General features: G+C 44.3%; 1 protein-coding gene and 1 long non-coding RNA gene across 11 annotated transcripts in view; one reads left to right on the top strand and one right to left on the bottom strand.

Annotated features, from left to right (window-relative positions):
- LOC144285711 (uncharacterized) overlaps positions 1–13140 on the top strand; it is a 33193-nt gene extending 20053 nt beyond the window's left edge. For 6 of the 7 annotated variants that reach the window (XR_013353945.1, XR_013353941.1, XR_013353942.1 and 3 more), the window contains one exon: positions 836–13140. This is a non-coding gene — a long non-coding RNA (uncharacterized LOC144285711). The remainder of the gene's footprint in view (positions 1–835) is intronic. The other variant, XR_013353943.1, reaches the window with a different exon arrangement.
- On the bottom strand, positions 1293–24695 carry TTF1 (transcription termination factor 1). Of its 4 annotated transcripts, none has more exons than XM_077851184.1 (11): positions 24628–24695; positions 20165–21217; positions 18355–18581; positions 16744–16929; positions 15019–15097; positions 11162–11292; positions 8952–9186; positions 6929–7018; positions 5762–5827; positions 2804–2889; positions 1293–2156 (listed from the first exon to the last, which is right to left on the bottom strand). In XM_077851184.1, the coding sequence occupies exons 2-11, from the start codon at positions 21208–21210 to the stop codon at positions 1975–1977; spliced, it is 2328 nt and encodes a 775-aa protein (XP_077707310.1). In that variant the 5' UTR covers positions 21211–21217; positions 24628–24695; the 3' UTR covers positions 1293–1974. The 4 variants fall into 4 exon arrangements, 3 of the variants coding, with proteins under 3 accessions (XP_077707310.1, XP_077707311.1, XP_077707312.1); XM_077851185.1 differs by lacking the exon at positions 24628–24695 and adding an exon at positions 23962–24116; XM_077851186.1 differs by having other exon boundaries at positions 2013–2650.
- Positions 24696–24796: the final 101 nt, after the last annotated feature.

The raw sequence follows: 24796 nt of genomic DNA on the forward strand, positions 1-24796 counted from the left end.
GCAATGTCGATACTTTGGGTTTAATTTCTCCCATATGTTTTAATGCATCTATGTATATACAATTTCCTTTTGTTACATTAACAAAATTGAAAATATATACTCTTCTGAAATATTTTAGTTGATAATATTCTTTACCCCTTTTTATGTTGGCCCAATCTATCATGATTGTTCTCAATTATCAGATGACGTCCCCTTCTAGGAATATTCCATAATTGAGATTTCCATTAGGGAACATTTACATTTTCGTCTGTTTCTCAAACTATAAACGTGCCATTCTTATACATGAGTTCTTTTACTTCTAAAAAGTGAAACTGCTCTATTTCTATAAGTGAAATTGCTGGATCATAAAATATATATATTCTTAAGGCTGTATTTCACCCGATCGCCCTCCAGAAGGAACTTCTATTCCCATCAGCAAGGAGACAGGTTACATTTGACAGATCGGAGGTGACCAAAGGTAAAATGCTCACTAAAAAGAAATAGCCAAAAAAAAAAAAAAAAAAAAAAAAAAAAAAAAAAAAAAAAAAAAAAAATAAAAAGAAATAGCCACTTGTTTGCTGCATATTTACTGTGTCTCTTTTCTGTGCCCAACACTGTGGCAGGTGCTGGGGATACACCAGCCTCCTCCTAGACTTGTCTCTGGATCCTTCCTTCTCCAAGGATGGCAGCTTTGGAGAAATGTCTAGCTTTGTGGATGACTTAACAGCACACACATCATGATGTTAGATAAGTGGCATCAGAGAGAACACTTAGGAGATGGTAGAGTTCCATCTTGGCACAGATGGTGACATCGCCGCAGGGGATGCTGCTCACCTACGCTTTCTCTTATGTTCAGGTGCGGCCAGAAGCCTGGAAAGCTCACACCCCTTGCTGGCAGGGTTCTGCTGAGGGAAGGCTCATGGAAGACACTCAGAAGATGCTGGGAGGCAGCAGGTGCTGTGTTCCAAGAAGACATAGACTCCAGCAAGGGCAGGGGCAGCAGACAACCCAGGTCACCACGGGACATGCAGGGTTGCAGTACCTGCCCTCAGCTACCCATGGCTAGGCAAGTCGGGCTTTTCTGTTTGCGCCCTCATCCTGTTTAACATCCTGTTTAACAATCCCTACCTTAAGTCCTTCTCTGTTTGAAACATCTAGAGAGGTTTTGTTTCCTGACTGACGGAATCGCCCAACATCTAAATTATCCTTGAAATTCCGTGAGGGGTGATGAGCTGTGCCTTAGACCCACGTGGCATCTTTCCATAAATCTAACAGAGTCAGACCTTCTGGAAGCAATGGAAGAGACTGCTGGGTTTTTGTTTTGGATTTTTTTTTTTTTTCCAGCTAGAACACCAGATGAATTCAGTAAATGGCTTTAAGCTTTGAGAATGCAGCTTGGATGCAAAATATGTATCCTTAAACACTCGGCTCCTTCAGGAAGATGAGATCCACACGTGAGGCAGGTACATACAAACAGAAGCCAGTTGGAGAGAGCAGCAGATCTATGACCCCTGCTAGTGCTTATCTCATACTCACATACACTGGGAACATAGAGTGATGACCAGGAAAAGAAAAAGCAAACTGGCCTCACGCCAGACTATGTCGGCAATCCCCATTTTGCGGAGTGTGTGTACGGTGAGATCCACACAATACAATGTTCATGGGACATGACTCTACCTCTGCTGCAGTGAGAGGGATGTGGGATACTGTTGTTTTATAGAAACTGCTAGTTGTGCTTCTTTTCAATGGTACAGAAATAGTAAATTGACCCTGATGCTCATTTTTCTTTATGCGCTCCAACACACTAGAGTATGAATGTGTGAATCACATAGGGGTGCTCCACAATATGAAATATCATAGACATCCCCTCCCTTGGCCAGGACCCCTTCCCTACTAAACATCAATACTGAAAGCAGTTTCTTTGCCCCATGCATAGAAATACAACCAAACCTGGAAAGCAAACGTGGGGAGGCGAACAAGACACAGTGCCATCCCCTAACTCTTCTCCTCCCCGTCTTCTCCTTCACTGTCGTCATCACGATAAAAGATGTCTCTGAACAGAAAGACCTGCCTGGGTGCTGCGGGACTCTGGATTTCGGTACCCTCTTTCTCCATCTTCTTCTCTAACTTTTCCTTAAGCAGAGGCAGGGTGGTCTCGTAAAGGTAGTCTATAATCTCTAAAAAAAAGAAATGTTAGTAGGGGCAAATGCAGCCAGGATTCAAACCCTGGCAAGCTTTCTGCTGAGTGCCAGAAGGAGGTCATCATACACTTCAGGGCAGAGTGTCACCCAAACACATGGTTCTGGAATACTGCTGCTGGGCAGACTGAGTGAGGCTCTCCTGTCTGCTAAGAGAAAATTTAGACTCTAGACGCAGCCTGGAGGTTAGGATTTGGGATGTATGGGACAAGGCCCAGGTATATGTGTTCAACAAAGTCCCCATAGGAGTCTGATGATCTGAGTTTGGGAATACCTAAAAAACCCACAAATGGCTGCAGAAAAGGAACTGGACGTCTTAGGTTCATTCTGGAATTGTGTGTGTGGCGTGGTGTGTATGTGTCATGTATGTTGTGTGTGCCCAAGATGGTGATCCAGGAACACTCACAGTTATTTACTGAGTGCTTGCCACGCAACGAGCACCCTGCTGACCACGATTCATCTATTATCTTGTCCTGTCAGGTGGGGATGAGGATGTGACAATCTGTACCATTTTACAATTGAAGAAACTGAGGCTGCCAGAAGATAAGTCACGTGCCCAGGGTCACACTCCCACACAGGGTACCACCTGCTGTGTTCTTAACTATTTCAATGTTGGAAATACTGACCTGGAAAAGTCTTCTTCTGCCAAAAGGGAACACAGGTAGCTTTCAGCTTATAAAATTTAGTTTGAACATAGGACGGAGGAACATCACTTTAGAAAGGAAAAGATGAAAAAAAAAAGTTAGCATCGGTTTTAAAATCTGGCCATTTCACCACTGTGTACGGACCATGCTGATTCGGGGGAAGCTACAGACAAATCCCACACTCTTTACTGCTACACTTAGGGTAAATGCATTTTTGTCATAATCCAAATGCAGATGTCCCCTGATTTTTTATTTTGTGAAGCTAAAAAAAGCAGATGCTTATGATATTTTGGTGAGTCACATGTGTTTTCAATTTATGCTAAGGACAGAAATGACCAAATCAAAAACTGTTTCTTAAAGTGAAAATCCCTGACTTCATGTACTGGACACTTTTTCTTAGACAACAAAAGCATGGCTTACTTGTTTCTAATAATTACTCTAGTAGTTAAAATAATTAGTGTGAATAACTACTCTTATCAGATGCTTCCTCACAGCAACCACTAGCCAGATGCACACTGTGTCTGCACTGGGCTATGTGTCCTCCATGCACGATCTCCCTGGTCCTCATTATGGTCCTATTAAACCATTTTATGGATGAAGAAATTGAGGCTCAGACACAAGTTAGGGAACAAAGGGCCCAAAGGCAGCTAGACAATCATCACCAAGAGTCAGTGCCAGGTCAGTCTGACCACAAAGGCCAAGTTCTAAGGCCCCTATGCCTTTCCTCTTCTGCAGTGCCGTGTGCCCAATGGGGCGTACTGCAGACCCAAGCTTGGGCTTGGACAACTCACAGTAATGGATCTGGATGTTTTCAAACCCATGAGGCATTCATTATATCTCAGTAGGCGGATATGCTTCCTTTATATCCTGCTTAAGTAATTCATAAGAGAGGCTTTAAGACTCCAAAAAGACTCAACTTTTAAATTTAATTGATTATTTTTCACTGTTTAAATTCATTTTTAAAACTTGACAATGCACTATTTTAAACAGTATTGGACTAGATGCCATCATCTCTATTTTACGGTTTTGAGATTTATTAATCTTAAGTGGAACAATCTGTTTTTAAAATACATAATTTTACTAAAAACCATTAAAAGCCCATATTTTAAAAATATTTTATTTATTCATTTGAGAAAGAGACAGAGGGAGAGGAGGAGAGAGAGAAAACTCATCACTGAGCAGGGAACTCAACTCGGGGCTTGATCCCAGGACCTGAGCGGAAGGCAGACATCTAAGCCATCCAATCCAGGTGCCCCATTTTAATTTAAGAACTTGTGATCTGAAGCAACATCATAAAATATACAAGAATTACTGGAAAAGCCCAATTTTTCAAAAAGTGGTTTGCTATTCTTTACAAAGAGAGGGCTTTGCAGCCATGAATGCTTCTCAAGATGGGAGTTGGTGGGTACAGAGCAAGGTCCCCTCTTTCAAAGCACCTGCCACCCTCACCTCTCAGGGACCCATGATACTGAGCAGTGGGCTTCCCACCCCCTCAGGTCAACTGGAAAAGGGAAGGGTTTGGAACCATGAGCATGTCTGGGACATGGCAAACTTCCCATTCTCCAAGTTACAAAAACCAAACTAATCGTTCTTTGTCCATAATCCCAAGGTGCTAATAACTATGAGACCCAGTTTAAACCCTCGTGGATCAAGGACAATGTCACACTTCTGAAAGTCAGCCAGGTGGCAGCAGCCCTGCCCCACTGTCCAACCTTCCAAAACTAAATGCCAAATAACACCTAACACCCCCGCTTCTGAGAGCTCATCAGTCCCCGCACACCACAGCTCTCAATGATCTGCTCTGTTTACGGGGATCACACTTTGCGAGCAATAAATTGATGCCGAGAGTGGTGGCCTCTGTCTTCAGTAGCAGGAAGGGTTTCAAAACATAAGGACGATTCACAACAAAGGCTCATAGCAAAGGCCAGCAGAGGTAGCTTATATATATAGGAAAGTTCACTTCACCCCCACAGATGAGAGATGCAAATGAACATCGCCCTCAAAGTACCAAGGGAGCCTTGAAGGAGGAACAGAACCTTCACACGGTCCCAAAATATCTCCCACACCCTTTCTTATCCCCAGGAGAAAAACTGGTATACAGTTAAACAGCGAGGCAACATGGCAAATGCCACCAGAGCCAAAGAATCAAAACTCAGAATCGTGGGCCTCACGACATGATAAAGACACAGCATCACCTATGTCATATTTCTGCCTAAAATACAAAAACCTAACCACGAAGAGGCACCAGATAAACTCCAAGCAAGGGACAGTCTACAACCAGCCTATGCTCGCACACTTCCTCAACGTCCCAAAGACATAGAGATTCCTGATGGAGAAGACTTTGAGCAGACAGGACAGTTAAACGTGTGGAGCTGGATCGGATGGTAAATCGGGGGGAGATGCTATAGAGGACATTACCAGGACATCGTTAGTGGGGAAATTTGAATGTGGCCTGTGGTTTAGAGCACAACACTGCACCAGCATCTGATTTCCTGAATCTAATAACTGCACCGTGATTATGCAGGATGACGTTCTTGTCAGGACACGCTGCCCACCACTAACCCTGTGGTTAAAGGAAACTACTTTATTCCCTTGGAAGTGGGAGCGGAAGTGGGAGTGGGAGGGTGGATGATGGAGCAAATGTGGCACACTCAAGAATGTATGATTTGGGGCACAGGGTGTGTGGGGTCTCTATGAGTCATTCAACTTGTTAGCTCCCAGAAGCTCTCACTTTGCACATGTTTCACTCACACTTCCTACGGGTCTTCAGTGAGGTGGAGGGGTAGAGAAAGGGTCTGATTGGCCCAGGCACCCTGATCAGAGGCTCTATATACACACGCACATGCAGAATGATTTACATGCGAATCCCATCAAATCTCAGTCACTCACAAGGCCCGCTCTCACCTTTCAATTAGTCTCACACTGAACACATGGCCTTACCCTATGGCGCTCGCGAGGTCTTCCCAGTCTATCTCGTTAGTGTCCTCCACATTTACCTCATACAATCTATGAGAAAAAAATGAACACAAGGTTTTTGAGCACACATGAACATGAGGGATATCCTCGTGAACTCACATATGTCCCAGCTTCCTTAGCCCAGTGAGGTTAGCATGCCAGCCCAAGGTTATTCACCACAAGAAAAGCCATCTCTCCTCCTCCTGGGCCCTTTGCATCTCCCACCAAACCGTGTTGCTTTCCCCCAGTAAACAGTCCTGCAGACACATAGTAATGGCATGTGTGTGCCCAACATCACCATGTGCCAGAGCTGTGTTGAGACTTTCACACCTGCTGAGGTCAGGGGAGTACCTCCGTTCCACAGCAGAGGGAACGGGGCCAAGGGCCTGAGTCATTGGCTCAAGGTTTCATGACTATTGGGGCATGCCAACACTGGAGCCCAGGCCTGCCTGACACGATGGCCTCCTCAGGGCTGCTAGTCTCTGTGCTGCCTCTGGTAGAAGGGAGGTGGAGGCACCACAGGCCAAGCCACTGTGGAGAACTTCAAGCAGGGCTTAGGACACAGAGCAGGAAGGATGAGGCTGGACAGGGTGGCCGAAATCCCAAGTTTCTTCTGCTCTTTGCTGTTACCCATTTGGGCTCATGAGCCCAGCCCATGAGCCTTGATGGCTTTGGAAATAAAACAGGCCTGTGCCTCCCCTGCCTTCAGTGGAGGGAGGACTCTGGGTGGACCAGGAACCAAAGACAAAACCAAAGACCAGGCAACGGTGATACCAACTAAGCCATGCTGAAGAGCAGCAGGGCTCAGCTAGAATTATTGACCTCCACTTGCCAAAGGACAGACTTTCACCCACACAGAACTTTCAAAGTCTGAGACCACTCCATTTATCACGTGTGTAGTTCATTTTACATGCATTATTTCACTTCTCCTCCCCAAAACACCAAGAGGCAGGTACTGTTATTATCACCCTCATTTAAAAGGAACCAACCAAGACCTAGAAAGGCAGGAAACGTCCCCAAGGTCATACATGTAGGGAGCACTGAAAGATGGCTCTGAACCTTAGCAATGTCACTGCGGATTGTGCTGCTCAACAGATGCTCTTGGGTGTGAGAGAGAAATAGTTAGAACAGCATTGCTTTCTATTTCGGTACCTTTCGATCAGGTTGATTTTGGCCTGCAGGGCATTAACTCCGCGGTATACATCCCGACCATTTGTCATCCTCTTGGTTAGGATTTCCGTCCTGCATGAAAAGAAGCAAACACACAGTGTCCTTTCAGGGGTGAAGTTTGCATTGATTTCCAGCACTTTTCTCACCTACATCACCATTACTGAGAACTAGTTTCTGACTTGTGACTCGTCACGGCTAACATTTTCCACCATGGAGAGTATGTCTATTTCCTTTCTGAAAGTGGGAAATGATCAACAAAATGATAGAAAGTTGATAGTTACTGAAACTGGATGAAGGATATAAGTTCTAAATTCTTGTGTGCTATGAAACTTCTGTAATACAAAGTTACAAAAGGGAGAAGAGAAGCAGGTGCTAAAAGAAACTGTAAGCTCTATTTTTGATTGTTTTAAAACAGAGGGACACTGCTGTTGTGACTGTCACCAGCTCTCGGAAACACCGAGAGAGACTTAGTACAGTCATAAATGATTCCACTAAAGACCCAAAGCTAATGGCTGGAGGGAAGGGTGACTGGAGCTCCTAATGAGAGGTCCAAACAACCCAGTCAAAAATATTTTTTAAGTACTCCTCTCAAATAGCAAAACTGGTCATGATCTGATGGATAGGATCTCTAGCTGGATAAGGGGATTCACAATACACATCATGAGGATGATGCTGCTGTTCATACTAGCAACCCTCTGTTCGTTTGAAATGCATCCTCTAGGTGCCTGGGTGGCTCAGTCAGTTAAGCAACTGACTCTTGATTTTAGTTCAAGTCATGATCTCAGGGTCTCAAATGAAGCTCATCACGGAGACTGTTTAGGATTCTGTCCCTCTCCATCCCCCACAACCCCTGCACATGCTCCCACTCAAACAAATAAATGAAACATATCATCTTTAGGTCATTTCAATTTATAGGAAGGAAATCTACATTCAGGTTTCAAGTTTCCTGCTCTTCAAGTTAAGCACTCTTACACACCATCCTAATTACACTATCCTGAAGCATGGCTGCTCCGCAGCATTTCCCTTTTAAAACACTGATCTATCATCCTCCAACTGCTTATAAAACACTCCTTCTTTTAGTCTAAACTATAAGGGTAGAAAAGGACCCCGGTTCCTCCATATTATATGCTTCGTCCCCTAAAACATCATCTGTTCTGTGGAGTTTATGTCCTAGTGTGTAGACTTCCATGAAAATAAACAGATAATTCTACAACAGAATTCTAAGGTAACAATAAATGATATTAATTTAGGAGTCTGCTTTTAATATAAAATATACCAAACTCTGGATCTCACTCTTATTTGACACTGATGATGACCGCATGCCCTTTGTGAACGAGGTGTGGGCCGTGAGCTGTGGGACCCCTACTCCAAGGGGCCCTGTAGCAGCTGAACACCCAGCTCAGAGACCTTGCAGGGCTTGGAAAAGCCACGTCAGGCAGAGAATGTGCAGGGAGGTCAGGACTGAGAATGCTACTATGTGACAAGTCTGTCTTAAGAAGTTCTACAGTGAATACCACACCTCGAGCTAGTGAGGATAGAGGAACCACCAAACAAGACAGGCTTGTGGAAAGGGCAAGCTACTGCATAGCACCGTGCTCGTGATCTCTCTCCTAAAGGGGAGTTTTGTGTTTTTTTTTTTTTTTAATGCTGCAAAGAGACAACTATCTTGTTTTACTAAAGACTTAGCAAGGGACAGAGTGAAGAAACTAAAAGTCAATAATGGGTATTAAAGATGTTCAGGTTCCTTTTGAGGAAACCACATGATGAATCAGGGTTAATGAAGTGCTAACTTGGATCGGATGCTGATACTGAAGTGGTTGGAATGGCTGGCCAGAGATGATCATTCTTGCCATAGAAGGCTTTGTACACACTACTCACACAGATCTCCTTACTAATCCCACTCATCTCCCCACTCTAATGATGTGCGTGGTGTGTGTATGTGGGGTGGGTGGGGGGGGAAGGAGGGAAATATCTTGAAATTTATATAAGAAGCCTTAAAACTTACCACTTACTTTTACACTGCATCCAATTTCTGGTTTCTACTTTGGCTTCTACTTCTACCCAAGATATGCCCTTGTAGAGTTTTTCCCTAACAATAGACAAGCAGCCTTCAGGATTATCCTGGAGTTTAGAATCCACCTCTTTTAACTCATGGGGAGACATTTTCTTTAGAATCACTTCTTCGACAGCCTTGATAAGTTTCTGGGTTTCCGTCTTACTCCAAGCACCGTGATTTCTTGCTACAGACATAAAAGGATGATTTTATACTTGCTATTTGTTTTCAAGCACAGTATTAAGAAAAAAATGATAGTGATGGATACATCCCATTACACATTTGTCCAAACACATACACCACCAAGGGTGAGCCCTAACATGAACTATGGACCTGGGGGATAATGATGGGCCAGCGTAGATTCATGGACTATGTCATTTGTGGAAGGGAGGGAAAGATGTTGATAATGAGGGAGGCTGTGTGTACATGGGCACAGGGCACATACGGGAAATCTCTGCACCTTCCTTTCCATTTAACTGTGAACCCAAAGCCGCTCTAAAAAAATAAAGTCTAAGGGGTGCCTAGGTGGCTCAGTCAGTTAAGTGTCCGACTTAGGATTTTGGATCAGGTCATGATCTCAGCTCAGGTCATGATCTCAGGGTCTTGAGATCCAGCCCTGCATTAGATTTCATGCTGAGCGTGGAGTCTGGTTGATATTCTCTCTCTTCCCCTCCCTCTGCTCCTTCCTCCTTTACCCACTCACTCTTTTCTCTCTAAAAAACTAAATAAATCCTTAAAAAAAGATAAGTCAGGCACTTTTCAGAAGACAATGGGCAACATCTCAGTTACACAAACATACAACCGTCAAACATAGCTACACACAAATTAAAATGGAACCACTTCTTTTTAAGGAACACTGCCAAGGGGGGCTGGGAGGCTTAGTTGGCTAACCATCCACTTTTGGATTTGGCTCAGGTCCTGATCTCATGGCTCATGTGATCAAGCCCTGCATCAGGCTCTGTGCTCAGCAGAAGACTGTGAGAATATTCTCTTCCTCTGTCCACCAAGCCCCCAACTCTGTGCTCATGCTTGAGAGCCCTCTCTCTCTCAAATAAATAAATAAATAAATCTTAAAAAAAAGGGGGGGGGACCAATGCTAGAAAAGTCCTTTCTTAAGGCAATGTATGTTTTTTTATTTCAAAAACATTGTTCTTGTTTCTGAGAATAATGTCTCCCAGGTGAACCTGGGATGTTCTCAAACATTTAAAGGGGACAAAAGAACCACAAACCACCACTCTGTTGGCCAAACCAAAGATATCTGTAGGCTGGTTTGAGGCCTCTTCCTCAGCCTGACTGTGACCATCTAGACAAGGAGGATGAACCACAGATGGTTTGATGCCCTCCTCAGAGGTTGCCTTGAAGTTCAGGTGCCTTTTGTCATCGTGGCCTGGGGTCGCAATGCAGCCCAGTGACCCACTGGGAGCTCCTGGGGAGAGTTACAGACAATATAAAGTGGTGGTGTTACTTTTTCTCCACAATTTAGATGAATATTTAAAAATCAAGAGTACCACAGGAAAAAAAAAAACTACACTACACACACACACACACACACAGACACCCCAAATCCAGACTTCTGTTTTACTTCTCAGAACCTGGGAGAACTGGCCACACTGAGTCCTTGCATGGCTCCAGTGGCTGGACGTGGTGGCACAAAAGGCATGGCTCCCAGTCACGCCAGGTCTACAGATGCCCGGCCACTCCTCCTGCCACACGGCCCTGCCATGTGATGGAGCATGTCACCCCTTGTGGGCTGTCCTCTTGAAGCAACTCAGGATTTTATAATGCAACAGATAGAACCAAGAAAACTCTTTATGAAAGAGGAGAAAAAGACACAGCAGTTTTGGAAAAGTCCTTGCCTAACCTCTGTCGCCCTCTGGTTGGGGGGACCTCCTCCATGCTGGCTCTGCTACCCGCCAGCTCCCTAGGGTATTGGTCAAGCTGGTGGTGAGAGCTGTGCTGAACGGGACCAACCTCAGGTGGCAGGAATCGGGCTTGTGAATAGAGGCTGCGTGGTTTCAGAAACACACATGAGGAAATGCAAAGAATCAGGATGGAGGACGGCTTAAAAAGTGCTTCCTCAGAAGACAGGCAGGCCTGGATGCCTGCACCAGGGGTCCGGGGGCTCATCTGCTCACCCGGGGGCACCAGAGACCACCACTTACGACTGCCAATTTGGGAGAACTTCAGGGCAACGGAGAGGCTACTTCGAGCCACCATTTCGCCAATCTTTTTCCAGTCGTTCCCATGCAGGGAATGGTATATCTTTAACTTCTCCATATCTCCTTTGCTATACCTGAGAGAGGGGAAACGTGTCACAATTCTCAGTTAAGTACAAGATGCCTGAAAAACTGTATTTTCGGGGTGCCTGGGTGGCTCAGTCGGTTAGGTGTCTGCCTTTGGCTCTGGTCATGGTCCTGGGGTCCTGGGATCGAGCCCTGAGTCGGGCTCCCCACTCAGTGGGGGAGTCTGCTTCTCCCTCTTCTCACTGCTCATGTCCTCTCTTGCCATCTCTCAAATAAATAAAATGTTAAAAAAAGACAAACGAAGTGTACTTTCTTTGCAGCTCCCTGTAGTTCTGAGAGGAGTTGCTGGGACAGGCTGGTCCCAAGGACCAGAGCTCCCGTCACTTCCTATCCCAGCATCTTGGATATAGTCACCCTATAAATCAGTCACTGCAGTCCCAGGCCATAGGCCTGGCTCAGTTACACAGGAGCCAGAGCAAATAACTGGGTCACTTTATTCCCCATCCAAACCCCCAAGGCTTTGTACTGCACACACAAAATACCAGCTCCCCCATGTGCCTACTAGGCCCAGCGCTCCCTACAGTTCAGCCCCACTAGCCTTCTTCTTTTCCTTCTTCCTCTTTTTTTTTTTTTTTTTTAGAGATTTTATTTATTTATTCATGAGAGACACACAGAGAGAGGCAGAGACATAGGCAGAGGAAGAAGCAGTCTCCCCACATGGAGCCCGATGTGGGACTTGATCCTGGATCACGCCCTGAGCCAAAGGCCAACACTCAACCACTGAGCCACAATGGTGCCCCTCCCCACTAGCCTTCTTTAGGCCTTTCTCCCCTAGGAGCCTCTGTGCTGTGGTGAAAATGGCCTTTCTCCACCCACCTGGATGGCTCCTGAAAACCCTGCGGGTGGCCCATCTTCAGCGAGGCTGCCCCGACCACCTGAGCATCCTGTCCCCTTGCTGTTCTCCTCCAGAGAAAGCTCTGCCCCTTTCACTGCACTCCCCACAGACAGGCAGTAGCACATCTAGGGGTCCCATCATTTACCCATCTCTTCCCCTAGACCAGCGCTGTCCAACATAAATGTACTATGAGCCATATATTTAATCCAAACCTTGTAGTGGTTGGGTAAAAATATCATTTTAATAAACTTAATAAAATACTAGATTTAATCCAATATATTAAAAATGCTAATCATTTCGACACGTAACTGGGATCTGAAAGTATTAATGAGATATTTCATATTATTTCCTTCTAACTCCAGCATGTATGTCACTCTTACGACATCTCTGAACTTGGACTAAATTGATTTCAAGTCCTCCTCAGCCACTTGAGGCTGGTGGCCACTGTGATGGACAGGACGGTTCTAAAGGGCATGTCCTATGAGGGCAGGGGTGCTGTTGTTTCTACACCATGGTATCCATAATGCTTGACAGACAGCAGACATTCAATAAATATGTAACAAATGGCTTCACACAAATACTCAATTATTTAAGGAACATACAGTGTATTAATCCCACATGAAAACAAATATTCTAAAGACAAGGACCAAAAAAAAAACACTAAAAGTAGATTTGGAGATTAAATCCCTTCAGTGTCTAAGTGAAATGAAAGCAATCCTTAGGGCATTCTATAATTCCTTAATATGGGGATGGGGAATGGTGGTTATGTTATTACTAACTCAATCTAAGAGAAGCCTTAGCAAACTACTAACCGTTCCTGAGGACAGTGATCCAGAACTACTTTCAACAGTGCCTAGCACTCTCAGAAATTCAACTACAAATGCAGAGTGCAATTTAGTAGAAACCTGTAATTCTTCAGTTAAGAATCAAGCTTTCTAGCCGTTTCCTTCTCAAGGCAGTCAGGGTATTTCTGAGATTAAAAACAAATTAATCAACAAAAAAGGAGGAGAAGAGAGAGAAAGTGAGGGCATAACAATGAGGAAACAGGTACTGACCTCTGAAGTCCCCCAGGGCTTTAAAACTCTTTGATTTTTGACTTTCTGTGGGGTTTTTTTTCCAGTTAAGAATCCTTAACTTAGAAAAAATATTCTAAGGGCGAATGGTTAGCATACACAAATCATGTGGTGCAAACAAATGAATTAACTTTCTTATTAGAATGACAGACTTCTATTATTCTAAACCTTTCATTCCCATGCTTATGTCGCAGTTAGAAAAATTCACCTCAAAAAAAAAAAAAAAAAAAAAGAAAAATTCACCTCAGCTGCCACCATTCATTTGCCAAAAGCCATTCTTTCAAGTCTCACTTAAAATGTCATCTTTAGTGAATATCCTTAAGGCTCTGTCCACAGATGTCCAATCCCAGGGCTTGGGAAAAAGGGGAGGGCAGGTATTAGTCTTTGGGCAATCTTTCCCTCTGCTTAAGGTGTATTTTTTTTGGTCAAAATTTAAGAAACCAAGGTCATATCAGTGTTTGGAGATCAGATAATATGTATGTCTTGGTTTAAAATCATGCAGCTAGGGGCGCCTGGGTGGTTCAGTTAAGTGTCTGTCTTCACCTGGGGTTGTAATCCCAGGGTTCTGGGATTGAGCCCCATATCAGGCTCCCTGCTCAGTGGGAAGTCTGCTTCTCCCTCCCTCTGCTCCTCCCCTCTCCCTCTCTCAAATAAATCAATAAAACCTTTGAAAAAAGAAAAAAAAAAAAAAAAAAAGACATTGATGCAGCTACCTGGAACACAACTGGCCCTGCCACTAGATTTACTAAATCTGCTTTCCAGAGTGAGATAAAGTAGCTGAGCCACTGGTTGTTTGTCTGGGCCCTCAGAGGGAGAGGCTGATGCCTTCTTGCCTATTCCCTCTCTCCTGAAGCAAAGTGCTTACCTGTAGCTAACACCCAAACTATGCTAGTTTTATCTGGAACGTTAGGAACAAAATATAATTGGGTATTTTACTTGGGGAAAAAGGGAGAATGGCTATCACAAGACACTCTGCATTGTCACTACCGACCCACTCCTATGTGACCTCCTCTTAGTGTTTATCCCACCTTCAAATATTCACTAAAAACTCAAAGAATTGTGCTGAGTGCTGAAGGGAACACCGCATTGAAAAGGAACGTTTGAGGGGGTGCTTGGGTGGCTCAGTGGGTTGAGTGTCATGGCTCAGGTCATGATCTCAGGGTCCTGAGATTGAGCCCCACATCTGGCTCCCTCTTCAGCAGGGAGTCTGTGTCTATTTCTCCCTCTCCCTGCTGCTTGTGCTCTCTCACTTTTTCTGTATCTCTCAAATAAATAAAATCTTAAAAAAAAAAAAAAGGAAAAAAGAAAAGGAATGTTTGGGTACACAGGGAGCTCAAAAATTAGCAGAGAGCAAAGAACTTCATGACTAACATAAAAGAGCCATGGTATACTTAGTGCTAAAAAAAAAAAAAAAAAAAAAAAAGCCAAGGATTTAGAATGGGCAAGATCACAAGTGTTTACTAAAGATGCAGACACTGGGCAGCCCGGGTGGCTCAGGAGTTTAGCATCGCCTTCGGCCCAGGGCGTGATCCCTGCATGGAGCCTGCTACTCCCTCTGCCTATGTCTCTGCCTCTCTCTCTCTGTCTCTCATGAATAAATAAATAAAATCTTAAAAAAAAAAAAAAAAGAGAGGCAGAAACTGAAATGGGCTCTGAAGATATACACCTGACCACAGACATACAGTCTGCTTTCACACACAAAAGATGTTCATGGTTTTTTACCTCTAATGTGTTGTGGACATTCTGATTTATACCATCAGCGAAGACCAGAGAAATGTTCTGCTCAAGCTGCTAAGACTTTTTCTTACCTGCCTTTGTAGTTATTGATATCAAACATCTTCTTTGCTCGATAGTAAACAAGCTTCCAGGGCCGGGCGATGCCCTTTCCTAAAGCCAGAAGAAAGGCAGTCAGAGGGACACATAGGCTTGAAATGGAGTCACAATTGTAAAAGGAACCCAGCATGGCTCCTTTTAACACCATGACCCTAGACCCTGTGTCAAGGCTGGGATCTCACACACCCTGCACAGCGCCAGGTGGGAAGCAGATGCACAAAATCACCAGAGTCCTCGGAGAGATCTGAAAACTACCTGCTTACTATGTCAAGGCTCTCGTTTTTGGTCTACCAAATTCCAGGGAAAGGCCCTTATAAAGCAAAGTATCATTAACAAAATTTGATTCAAGAGCAAAGGATGCTAAAGTGGAGGACACATGCCAAGTTTCCCATAAGATTAACAGAAGAACTTTCCAAACAAGCAAGCTTTGCTTGCTTCCTCACTCTAAGGACAAAATGGCCTCTTGACAGGGGCGCCCTAGTCTGTTTTCTCTTGTGCACTTGATAGAACACTTAAGAAATCATCCTCTTTAAATTCAGGGATTTTTTTTTTTTTTTCAGTCCGATGACGTGTTGCTTCTCACTTTCCAAGGACATCTGTAGGAGGAGGGTTCCAGTGGCAAAGCACAGATGCGGCAATACTTGGAAAACTTTGAAGACCCTGGTGCACATAAGAATGTGCTTTGGGGTGCCTGGGTCGGGTGAGCATCCGACTCTTGATTTCAGCTCAGGTCATGATCTCAGGGTCATGAGATTGAGCCCTGCATCAGGCTCTGTGCTCAGCAAGGAGTCTGCTTGAGATTCTCTCTCTGGCTCTCTCTCTAATAAATAAAATCTTCTTGTAAAAAAGAATGCGCTCTGTGCAGCATATGCAAAACAACACATAATAAAGACCGGGAAGAGAAACCAAAATGATACTTATTACCAGGTAGGAAAGCTAGAAGTTGGTCGTGTCACTTTTTATAAAATCTGTAAAAGCGCTATACTGGGGAGACAAGAACACATTCCAAATGCCCAAAAGTACAGGCTGTCAGTAAGAATGCTACTGAGTTAGTGACAGATGGGGCCAGGCAGGGAAAGATAAGGGAAAGGCCCAGAGTTGGGCTCCCAAAAATCCCAAGGACACCAAGGCTCCTACCAATCCCAAGGAAACAGAGATAAGAGAGCAAAAACAGGCAAAAAAAAAAAAAAAAAAAAAAAAAAAAAAAATCTGGCTCCCTAGCTCCAAAATGTTAGGAAGTATTTCCCTTTGATGGCTAGCAAGTAATCACAGAAAGTTTTCACCAGACGTGAAAGACCAGACCACAAAGAAGTAAGTCCTTAAGGATATTATCAATAGTCTTTGCTCAAACCAAAACTACACAAGAATCTCAAGGCCACAAGCTTCCCAGTCAGTTCTCAATAAAAGGCTGCCACTAACAGCCTTTAGTGGCAACCCTGTTGGGACCCCTCTCACTTCTGAGAGCTTTCTCTGTATCTTTGCTTAATAAACTCCTATCGCTTTACTCACTTTTCATTGTCCACGAGATTCATTCTTCGATCCTGTGAGAAAAGAACCGAGCTCTCCCGTATTACTACTAACCACAGCAGCAGGTAACATGTACCACGTGGGCCAGGTGCTGCACTAAGTACTTACCATGGGTTCTCCCTTTAGAGTTGGAAGGCTGTGGATGGTCAAAAAGCAAACAGTTTTAAACTCACCAATGTGCAATCGAAATGCATATTTTCTTTTTAAGTCGGTGATCACAGATTTCTCCTCTGGGTATCTGTCTGTGTACAGCAGTTTGTCTGCATTCTCGATTCCTGTCAGGGACAGAAATTCTTGCACATTTTTCTCTAGCTGCTTATTTTCCTTTACAGAAAACTTGCCAAATCGAATAGCAACACCTAGGATTTGGATGGTGAGAAAAAGTATGTATTGTCAATAATGAAAAAAGCCTACCACCTGATCTTCAGCAATTACAATAAGGTGGCCTGCCAGCTGCCAGCACCCCCCCTCCCCAGCAAACTCCCCGCCCCCTGCTGGCAACAGCCCCTGGCACTGGAGGTGAGCTTCCCTGGCCTGGCTGGCTACACTACCCCGACCCCTGCTGTGGACCTCTTACCCCTTCAAGTATAGCATAAGCCCCTCAGCTCCCAAAGTCTTCCCTGGTCATCCTCTTCCAAAGTGATCTTCCCCATTTATTAATCTCTTTTGAAAATAGTTATTTTTTTTTTTTTTTTTTTTTTTTTTGAAAATAGTTATTTTTTATATTAAAAAAGAATATACATTCATTAAAAATTCAAGCAGTATGGAAATAAACATCTAAAAGCAGCATCCTTCCCCTTTACTCTCTTCTGCTACACTCCTCTCCCCAAAGTGGTGCTGTGAATTGGCCAAGAAGAGCTTGAATATTCACATACCCTCTATGCATACCTATGCGGGGTAGGGGTAGCAACATCACCAAGCTTTACATTCTTTCATAAATCCCTTTTATAACTCAAAGCAATCAAGTTTTATTTTGTATTGATAGTCTTATATACTATGTTTTTCTATGCTTAGACTCATTTTAAGAGTATCTTTTTATAAAATACAGAAATAGAATGGGACCATTCTATAGATACTACTCTATGAATTATATTTTTTCTTGTCTGTTTTTTCAAATGAATCTTTTCAACATGATTAACTCCATAAGGCCAGCATTCTACTTTTCACAATGACCAGAAGTACTGGGCCTCATGGAGCTACTCAGTAAATAATCACTTATTTGTAGCACACAGCCTTAAATTTGTAGTTTACTCTTCAAATTCCATAAGCTTTCTGGGAGGTTCTTAAAACATGAAATTTCACATGAAATTTCATGTGACATGACTTACACATGAAATTAAGGAGACCACACTGGGTCCTTGTGTGAAACAGTGGCCACTACGACCAGCCTACCCTCAACTTAATACCTTGGGGAAAGAAGCTATAGTTCATCAATACTGTTTTCATTTTCTTTTACTACTGCATCCTCCCCAAGGGTTCAGCCACCGGGCCTCCTTCTTCTTCTGGGCTACACTGGGCTCCTCCACCCCATCCTTCTGTGCCTCCCCTACCAGAAGCTAGGTGGAGAAGACCAAGAACCGGGCTTCTAGACCCAGGCTTCTCATTTTGCTAATTTTATGGCTCAGATAACAATTCAGGAAGGAGGGGAAGCTGAAAGCACCCTAGAGGATGCTTCTTGTGAATCTAGATATCTGCATCACTCACAAAACAAAGGCAGGGGCTCCCGAGGCAGACAGGAAAGTAGACAGGAAAGTTTGACAAATATTAAAGTGCCACCAGCTCACCCTGTGCTTTAAATTCCTTAAACCGCCCCAAGTCATCCCGGTACATCCGCTTGATTGTAGTGGCGGCCCTTTCCTTGATGTCTGGAATGAATTCTTGGAGCTGCTTCACAGCCGAGTCCAAATCCACATCTGAGTCACCCGAATCTCTTGAATCTTCTGATAGATATTTTGTTTCAGAATCTTTGGCCAATTCCAAGTGGATTTCCTCTTCATTTGTAGGTTCTAAGCTGTGAGGGGAGAATTGGATGGACTCACATTAATGTATCACTTGCCCTAGTGGATTTCTGATTCTTTTCTTAAAATGATCCTTACTTAGGCTAGACAGTGTTAGAGCTAGGAGGGATGTTGGAGCTGATTTGGTCTGTGACATTTGGACTCTCTGATGTAATTTTACTAATGTGCACACACCTCAGAGGCCAGGAGTCCTGAAGCCCTATTTCCAGGATGTGCTAGTTATTTCTTATGTCGCTATGTCCCAATTATTCTTGTTTCAGATACTGACTTCTTAATGAGCTAAGCCCTGTTCTATCCCACGGACACTCAAGACACCTCCCCCTCAACCCTTCCAAGCATTTAAATTTTGTGATAATGGTTACTAATCAATTAAATCACTATTCAGGGTCCATGTGGTTACAGTTCCTTTGCTGCAGGTGACAATGGCCACATTTTCCCCCTCTGCTTAGTTTTCTATGCATCTGTCACTAATTAATCCCCAAACTCTCTGCCAGATGTCCAAATCCCCTCTATGGTCAATCTTATCAGCTAACCACTCAGGCAGGAAACTTAAAAAAAAAGAAGAAAAAGAAAAATCGTGTGCATTTGTCTGAGCAAAGGCTCAGCAGCTTTCAGAAGGCCCACAGCCCAATACAAGTTTCAAACCACAGTCCTCAATATGCCTGCCTCACATCAGCATTTCCCCTGATGGAGAAGAGGTGAGTGGGCCCCACTTACTGATACTACCTGAAGTGGCATCCTCTCCTATTGAACTTTTTTTGTGGGAAACCATTTTAGGCCAGGGCTACCTAACAAATATGAGAAAGAAAAAAAGAGCCATTGAGTAAAAACGGGGAGAAAAATGTGTCCCAAGTCCTAGGAACCAAGATAAAGTGGTTTAATAAAAAAACAAAAACAAAAACAAAAAAACCCTGCTCTATTATGAATGCTGTGTTTATTCTATCAGCCAGCTGACTTACACAATAGTTATATAATTACGCCTAAATTTCTTTTATTAGGGAGAACCCTACTTCAAGGTCTTTCCTGCTCTATAAAAATTCTAAGTTACATGATCCTTTTCTTCTGTGTTATGCACACAGACAAACAAAGGTAATTCAGAGGTCTTAAGATGCCCTTTTATTTATTATTATTTTTTAAAGATTTTATTTATTTATTCATGAGACACATTGAGAGAGAGAGAGGCAGAGACATAGGCAGAGGGAGAAGCAGGCTCCATGCAGGGAGCCCAATGTGGGACTCGATTTCTGGACTCCAGGATCACACTCTGGGCTGAAGGCAGATGCTTAACCACTGAGCCACCCAGGCGTCCCTTAAAATGCCCTTTTAAACCTATTTGTAGAATTTCAGGGATGGGATAGTTCTCAGTGAAAATCCAATCTAACTGCTTTACTTTATACATGAAGAAAGGAAGCTTCCTGCCAAGTCACTCAGTTCAATGTATACATGGTTCTGTACATTTGATGGTCTGTCTCTCTATGATTTCTGCCATTTACTACAGATGCACTGGATAAAGAGGTCATGGGCAGAATTCACACAAAAGACATACACACCAGGAGACACAACATTCCCACGTTACCTCTGCACCTCTTCCAAACAGGCCTGGGTTTTCTCCTCCTGTGGCCTGGGTTTCGCACTTTCTTCAATCAGGGCACCATTACCTTCTAGTGAATCAGAATGTGCATCCTCAAAGCTTGTAGCAGGCACTGTGAAATCACCACCTGGCATTACGAGACTTTCAGCAGAAGACCTTCGCTTCCTCTTCTTAGACTTTTTCTTCACTCGACCAGCAGTCCCAACTTCACTGACCCCTTGCCATTCTTCTGTGGTCCCAACTTCACTGACCCTTTGCCATCCTTTGGAGTACGCATTCTCGACACTACCAGGCCCAGCCAATGCCTCAAGTTCCTGGTGGTGTGAAATTTTTCTCTTTTTTTTCTTATGCTTTTTTTTATCGGCTGCTACTGGTAGTTGTGGGATTCCGCCCTCTGGGCCCACAGAAAGCAGGCCTTCCAGCTCCTGCGGATCCGGACCCGACTTGGGCAGGGCGAGCCTAGCAGGTGGGCTCTCCTGCTCAGCATCACAGGAAGCCTCTTTCCTCCGATGTTTTTTTTTACGCTTTGTCTCCTTAACTCGACAGTTCAGCTCTTCCAACTCGTTTTTATGTGACTTAGGAACTGAATGTAGTTCACCTGCTTCAGGATCTTTTGCTGGTTTTTGTTCCTGGCTCACATCAACATACACGACATCGACATCCCTCCTAAAATTCTTTGGGGTGTTCTCGATATTTTCTTTATCCACTAGGACATACACCACACCTGTTTCCTCATCCACTCCTGAATCTCTGTGCTTTTTCTTTCTTTTCTTTTTGGGTACAGAAGTGGCCGTTTCAGTCTCATCACATATTTCTGATTTTTTCAAAGGGGAAGAAAGAAGATGCTGGAAATCCTTTCTTTTTTTTTTATTCTTGGTTACACGAGACTGCTCACTTGCCAGGGGGGAGTCTCTGACACTTTCATGGGGATGCCTTAGATGTCCTTCCTTATATACAGAATACTTTTTCTTTTTCTTTTTCTTGTCAAAAACTGGAGTATGAATTTCCAGTCTGCTCGATTCTCCTTCCATTCTGTTCCTGTGGGGAAATGACAACAATGGTTTATTTTGGCAAAGCATTTATTTACTTTTTATTTTTTTAAAGATTTTATTTATTTATTCATGAGAGACACACAGAGAGAGGCAGAGACATAGGCAGAGGGAGAAGCAGGCTCCTCGCAGGGAGCCCAATATGGAACCTGATCCCATGACCCTGGGATCATGCCCTGAGCTGAAGGCAGATGCTCAACCATTGAGCCACCCAGGTGTCCCCTGGCAAAGCATTTAAAACCTCACTCTCAGGAAAAAAAAAAAAAAAAAAAAAATCACAGAAAATTGAGATTGTATGACAAATGACAAGGCTGGTGTCATGATCATAAATTTTGTATTATTCTAAATGCACAGGAAGTTCACTGTAATTTGCTGTCTGGTCCCACTGGCTTTATATGGTAAAAAAAAAAAAAAAAAAAAAACTTAACAGAGAATAACAGTACCCAGCATGATCAGGGCCCTGTTCCCCCCCTTCCTGCCTCATCTTTTACCTCTCCTGTCCAACTTTGTGCTCTAGCCACACATGCCTTTTTTTGGGTTCCTCAAACATGCCACATTCTTTCCCTGGCTCAAGGTCTTAAACCCTAGGAGTCCCTCTTTCTAGAATGCACTCTGCAGCCTCCCCATCCTCCTACTTCTTTTCATCCTTCAGAGCTTGGCTTTAGTATGGCCTCTTCAAGAAAGCTCTCCCTAGCTAAAGAGTTACATTATGATACTATGTCTACTAAGTTTAAAACCACAAAACAATTTTACATTATCTTTTCTGATAACATTTGTCTTTTCTGATAACATTTATTTTATAGGTGTGGGGATTACAACTGGCAAATGCAGAGATCAGGGACAGTACAGAGCCAGTTTCTCTTATATTTGTCATCTTTCATTTCTTTTATTAATTGGTGGTAATGAGAACAAGGGTGTTTGTTATATTTTTATTTACACTTATTTGAAAGCTTGAAATAGTTCACTTAAAAAGCAAGAAGTAGGGAAGCTTGAGTGGCTCAGCGGTTTAGTGCCGCCTTCAGCCCAAGGCCTGATCCTGGAGACCTGGGATCGAGTCCCACGTCGGGCTCCCTGCATGGAGCCTGCCTCTCCCTGCCTCTCTCTCTCTCTCTCTCTCTGTGTCTCTCATGAATAAATAAATAAAATCTTAAAAAAAAAAAAAAAAAAGCAAGAAGTAGAACAAGGGTACAGATGGCTTTCATTTGTATTTAAAAACAAGCAACTAGGGATGCCTGGGTGACTCAGTGGTTTAGCACCTGTCTTTGGCCCAGGGCGTGATCCTAGAGTCCCAGGATTGAGTCCCACATCAGACTCCCTGCACGGAGCCTGCCTCTCCCTCTGCCTATGTCTCTGCTGCTCCCTCTCTGTATCTCTCATGAATGAATGAAGAAATAAATAAATCTTAAAAAAAAAAAAAAAAGCAAGCGACTAAAGGATATATACATATAAGTATTTACAAAGGAGGAAAAGAAGGAGGAGGAGGTGATGGAGAAAGAGAAAAGCATTTTTGACCCCCTGGGTCCATGCATTCCAAGGTGATATACTTTCAGAGCAAGCTGTACTTCACCTTTGCAGCACTAAGATCACACTGTACTTTAAATAAAATGCTTAGTTAACTAGTCATTTCATGTCTGTCTCCTCTGCTAAAAAAGTAAACTCCCAAGAAAGAAGGCAGTTTGCCTGTCTTCTTGCCCTCTATATTTCCACCATCTAGAATCCACATTCTGGAATTCCTTTAGAGATAAGTTTCCATGCATCTTTGGGTGACACCAGGTAGAAAGGCCTCTATGTGTCTCCACTGAAGGGGAGGTCCTGGGACCGGGGGATCTGACTTATGGGGATAAACCCACATGTTCTTTCATACTTTTCCTTCCCTCTAGCCACACAATTCTCAAAGCATCTTCACTACCCATGAAAAATTAGGGACCCTATCCCTCTCCTGTATCTTCAGGCTGTCTCTTCTGCAGTGGCTCCCTTCTGGCCACATTAACTTCTTTGTAGCTTCCACCCCCACTCCTCTGCTGAGACTGCTCCAGTAAGAGTGCTTATGACCTCCAAACCACTAAATCCAAGAGACACTTTTCTAGCTCATCTTTCAGGACTTCTTAATAACAATGAACAAAGCAGGTAATTTATTTAAATATTTTCTCCTTTCTCTCTCCACCATTCTTTTCTTTCTTTCTTTCTTTCTTTCTTTCTTTCTTTCTTTCTTTCTTTCTTTCAGTACCTCTTAAACTTCTCCCTCTGGTCTCTGGAACTCAGCATGAACTTTTATTTTTTAAGATTTTATTTATTTATTCATGAGAGACACAGGTAGAGGGAGAAGCAGGCTCTATGCAGGGAGCCCGATGGGGGACCGGATGCTGGGTCCCGAGGATCACACCCAGGGCCCAAGGCAGGCACTAAACCGCTGAGCCACCCGGGCTGCCCTCAGCATGACCTTTTAAAAACATAGTTGCACCTCACCAAAACTTTTTATTTTTTATTTTAGATACAGAGAGAAGTGAGTGAGCATGAGGGGGAGTGGCAGAGGGGGAGAGACTCTTAAGGAGACTCTGTGCTGACCCTGGAGCCCAACTCAGGGCTTGATCTCATGACCCTGAGATCATGACTGAGCTTAAACCAAGAGCTGGACACTTCACTGACTGAGCCACCCAGGTGCCCACCCCACCAAAACTTTTTATGGTTTCCCTGTCATTCTTAAGATCAGGTCCCAAATCCTTATAGACCTACCATGCCCTTCGTCATCTGGTCTGGTCCACGTCTACCTCTCCCCCTATCATTTTTCTCTGGGTTTCAGACACGCTGCTTCTTCTCTCAGTTCCTAGAATGCACAAGCCCATTTTCATTCTCAAGGACTTTTCAAAAGCAATTTGTTCTGCTGGTGATGCTCCTTCCTCTGAGTTACCTTTCTTCGCGTTAACTGGTCTCAGTCCGAAAGTCGTTTCCTTAAGAATGCCTCTCTCTAACCGCTGCCTGGGTGCCGGCTGCCGGGACGCAGCTGCCCTCTAGCACTCGGTGCCGCCGGAACACGATCGGCCCCCCTAAGGCTGGCATCTCGTCGATCTGGCTCCTAAAGATGCCCTCGTGCTCGCCACATCCGGGGACAAGCATCTGAGCCCACCGGCTGCGAACACGCCCTCTCCCGCCACTTGTGAGGTGCGACAGACACCCTGCTCGGCGACCGGCGCTCCGGGGCCGAGAAGGGCGGCACGGCCCGGTGTCCGACTCTCGACCCTGTCCTGCCCAAGACCCAAGCCTCGGCCCCCGCGGGCCGGCCTGGAGGCCAACGCCATAGGCGGCCTCTGCGAGGCGAACGCCCCACCACACACCACTGGACTCGACGCGCGCATCAAAAATCCCCAACAATCAACGAGCCGAAAAGCTTTTTCAACCTACCGCCCAAAACGCCGCCACCTTTCTTCCAATCCGGAAGTGCAGCGGTGGTGGAAGCGGAAGTAGTCGCGCGTCACTTCCGGTCCCCGCCTCGGCATCACGCTGCCATGGCAACAAGCCCGCCGCCGCGCTTCGCGCTTTGACGTAGGCGTCGGAGCCGGTGGGTTCCGTT

The sequence above is a fragment of the Canis aureus genome, chromosome 16 (genome assembly GCF_053574225.1).
Source record: "Canis aureus isolate CA01 chromosome 16, VMU_Caureus_v.1.0, whole genome shotgun sequence".
NCBI lineage: Eukaryota > Metazoa > Chordata > Mammalia > Carnivora > Canidae > Canis > Canis aureus.

Coding starts and splice junctions, on each gene's coding strand:
- TTF1 (XM_077851184.1), bottom strand. CDS start 21,210: ATGGAAGGAGAATCGAGCAGACTGGAAATTCATACTCCAGTTTTTGAC. Junction 16,930..18,354: donor TAAGGAATTTAAAGCACAGG/GTGAGCTGGTGG, acceptor TCCAAATCCTAG/GTGTTGCTATTCGATTTGGC. Junction 15,098..16,743: donor TGCATTTCGATTGCACATTG/GTGAGTTTAAAA, acceptor TTCTGGCTTTAG/GAAAGGGCATCGCCCGGCCC.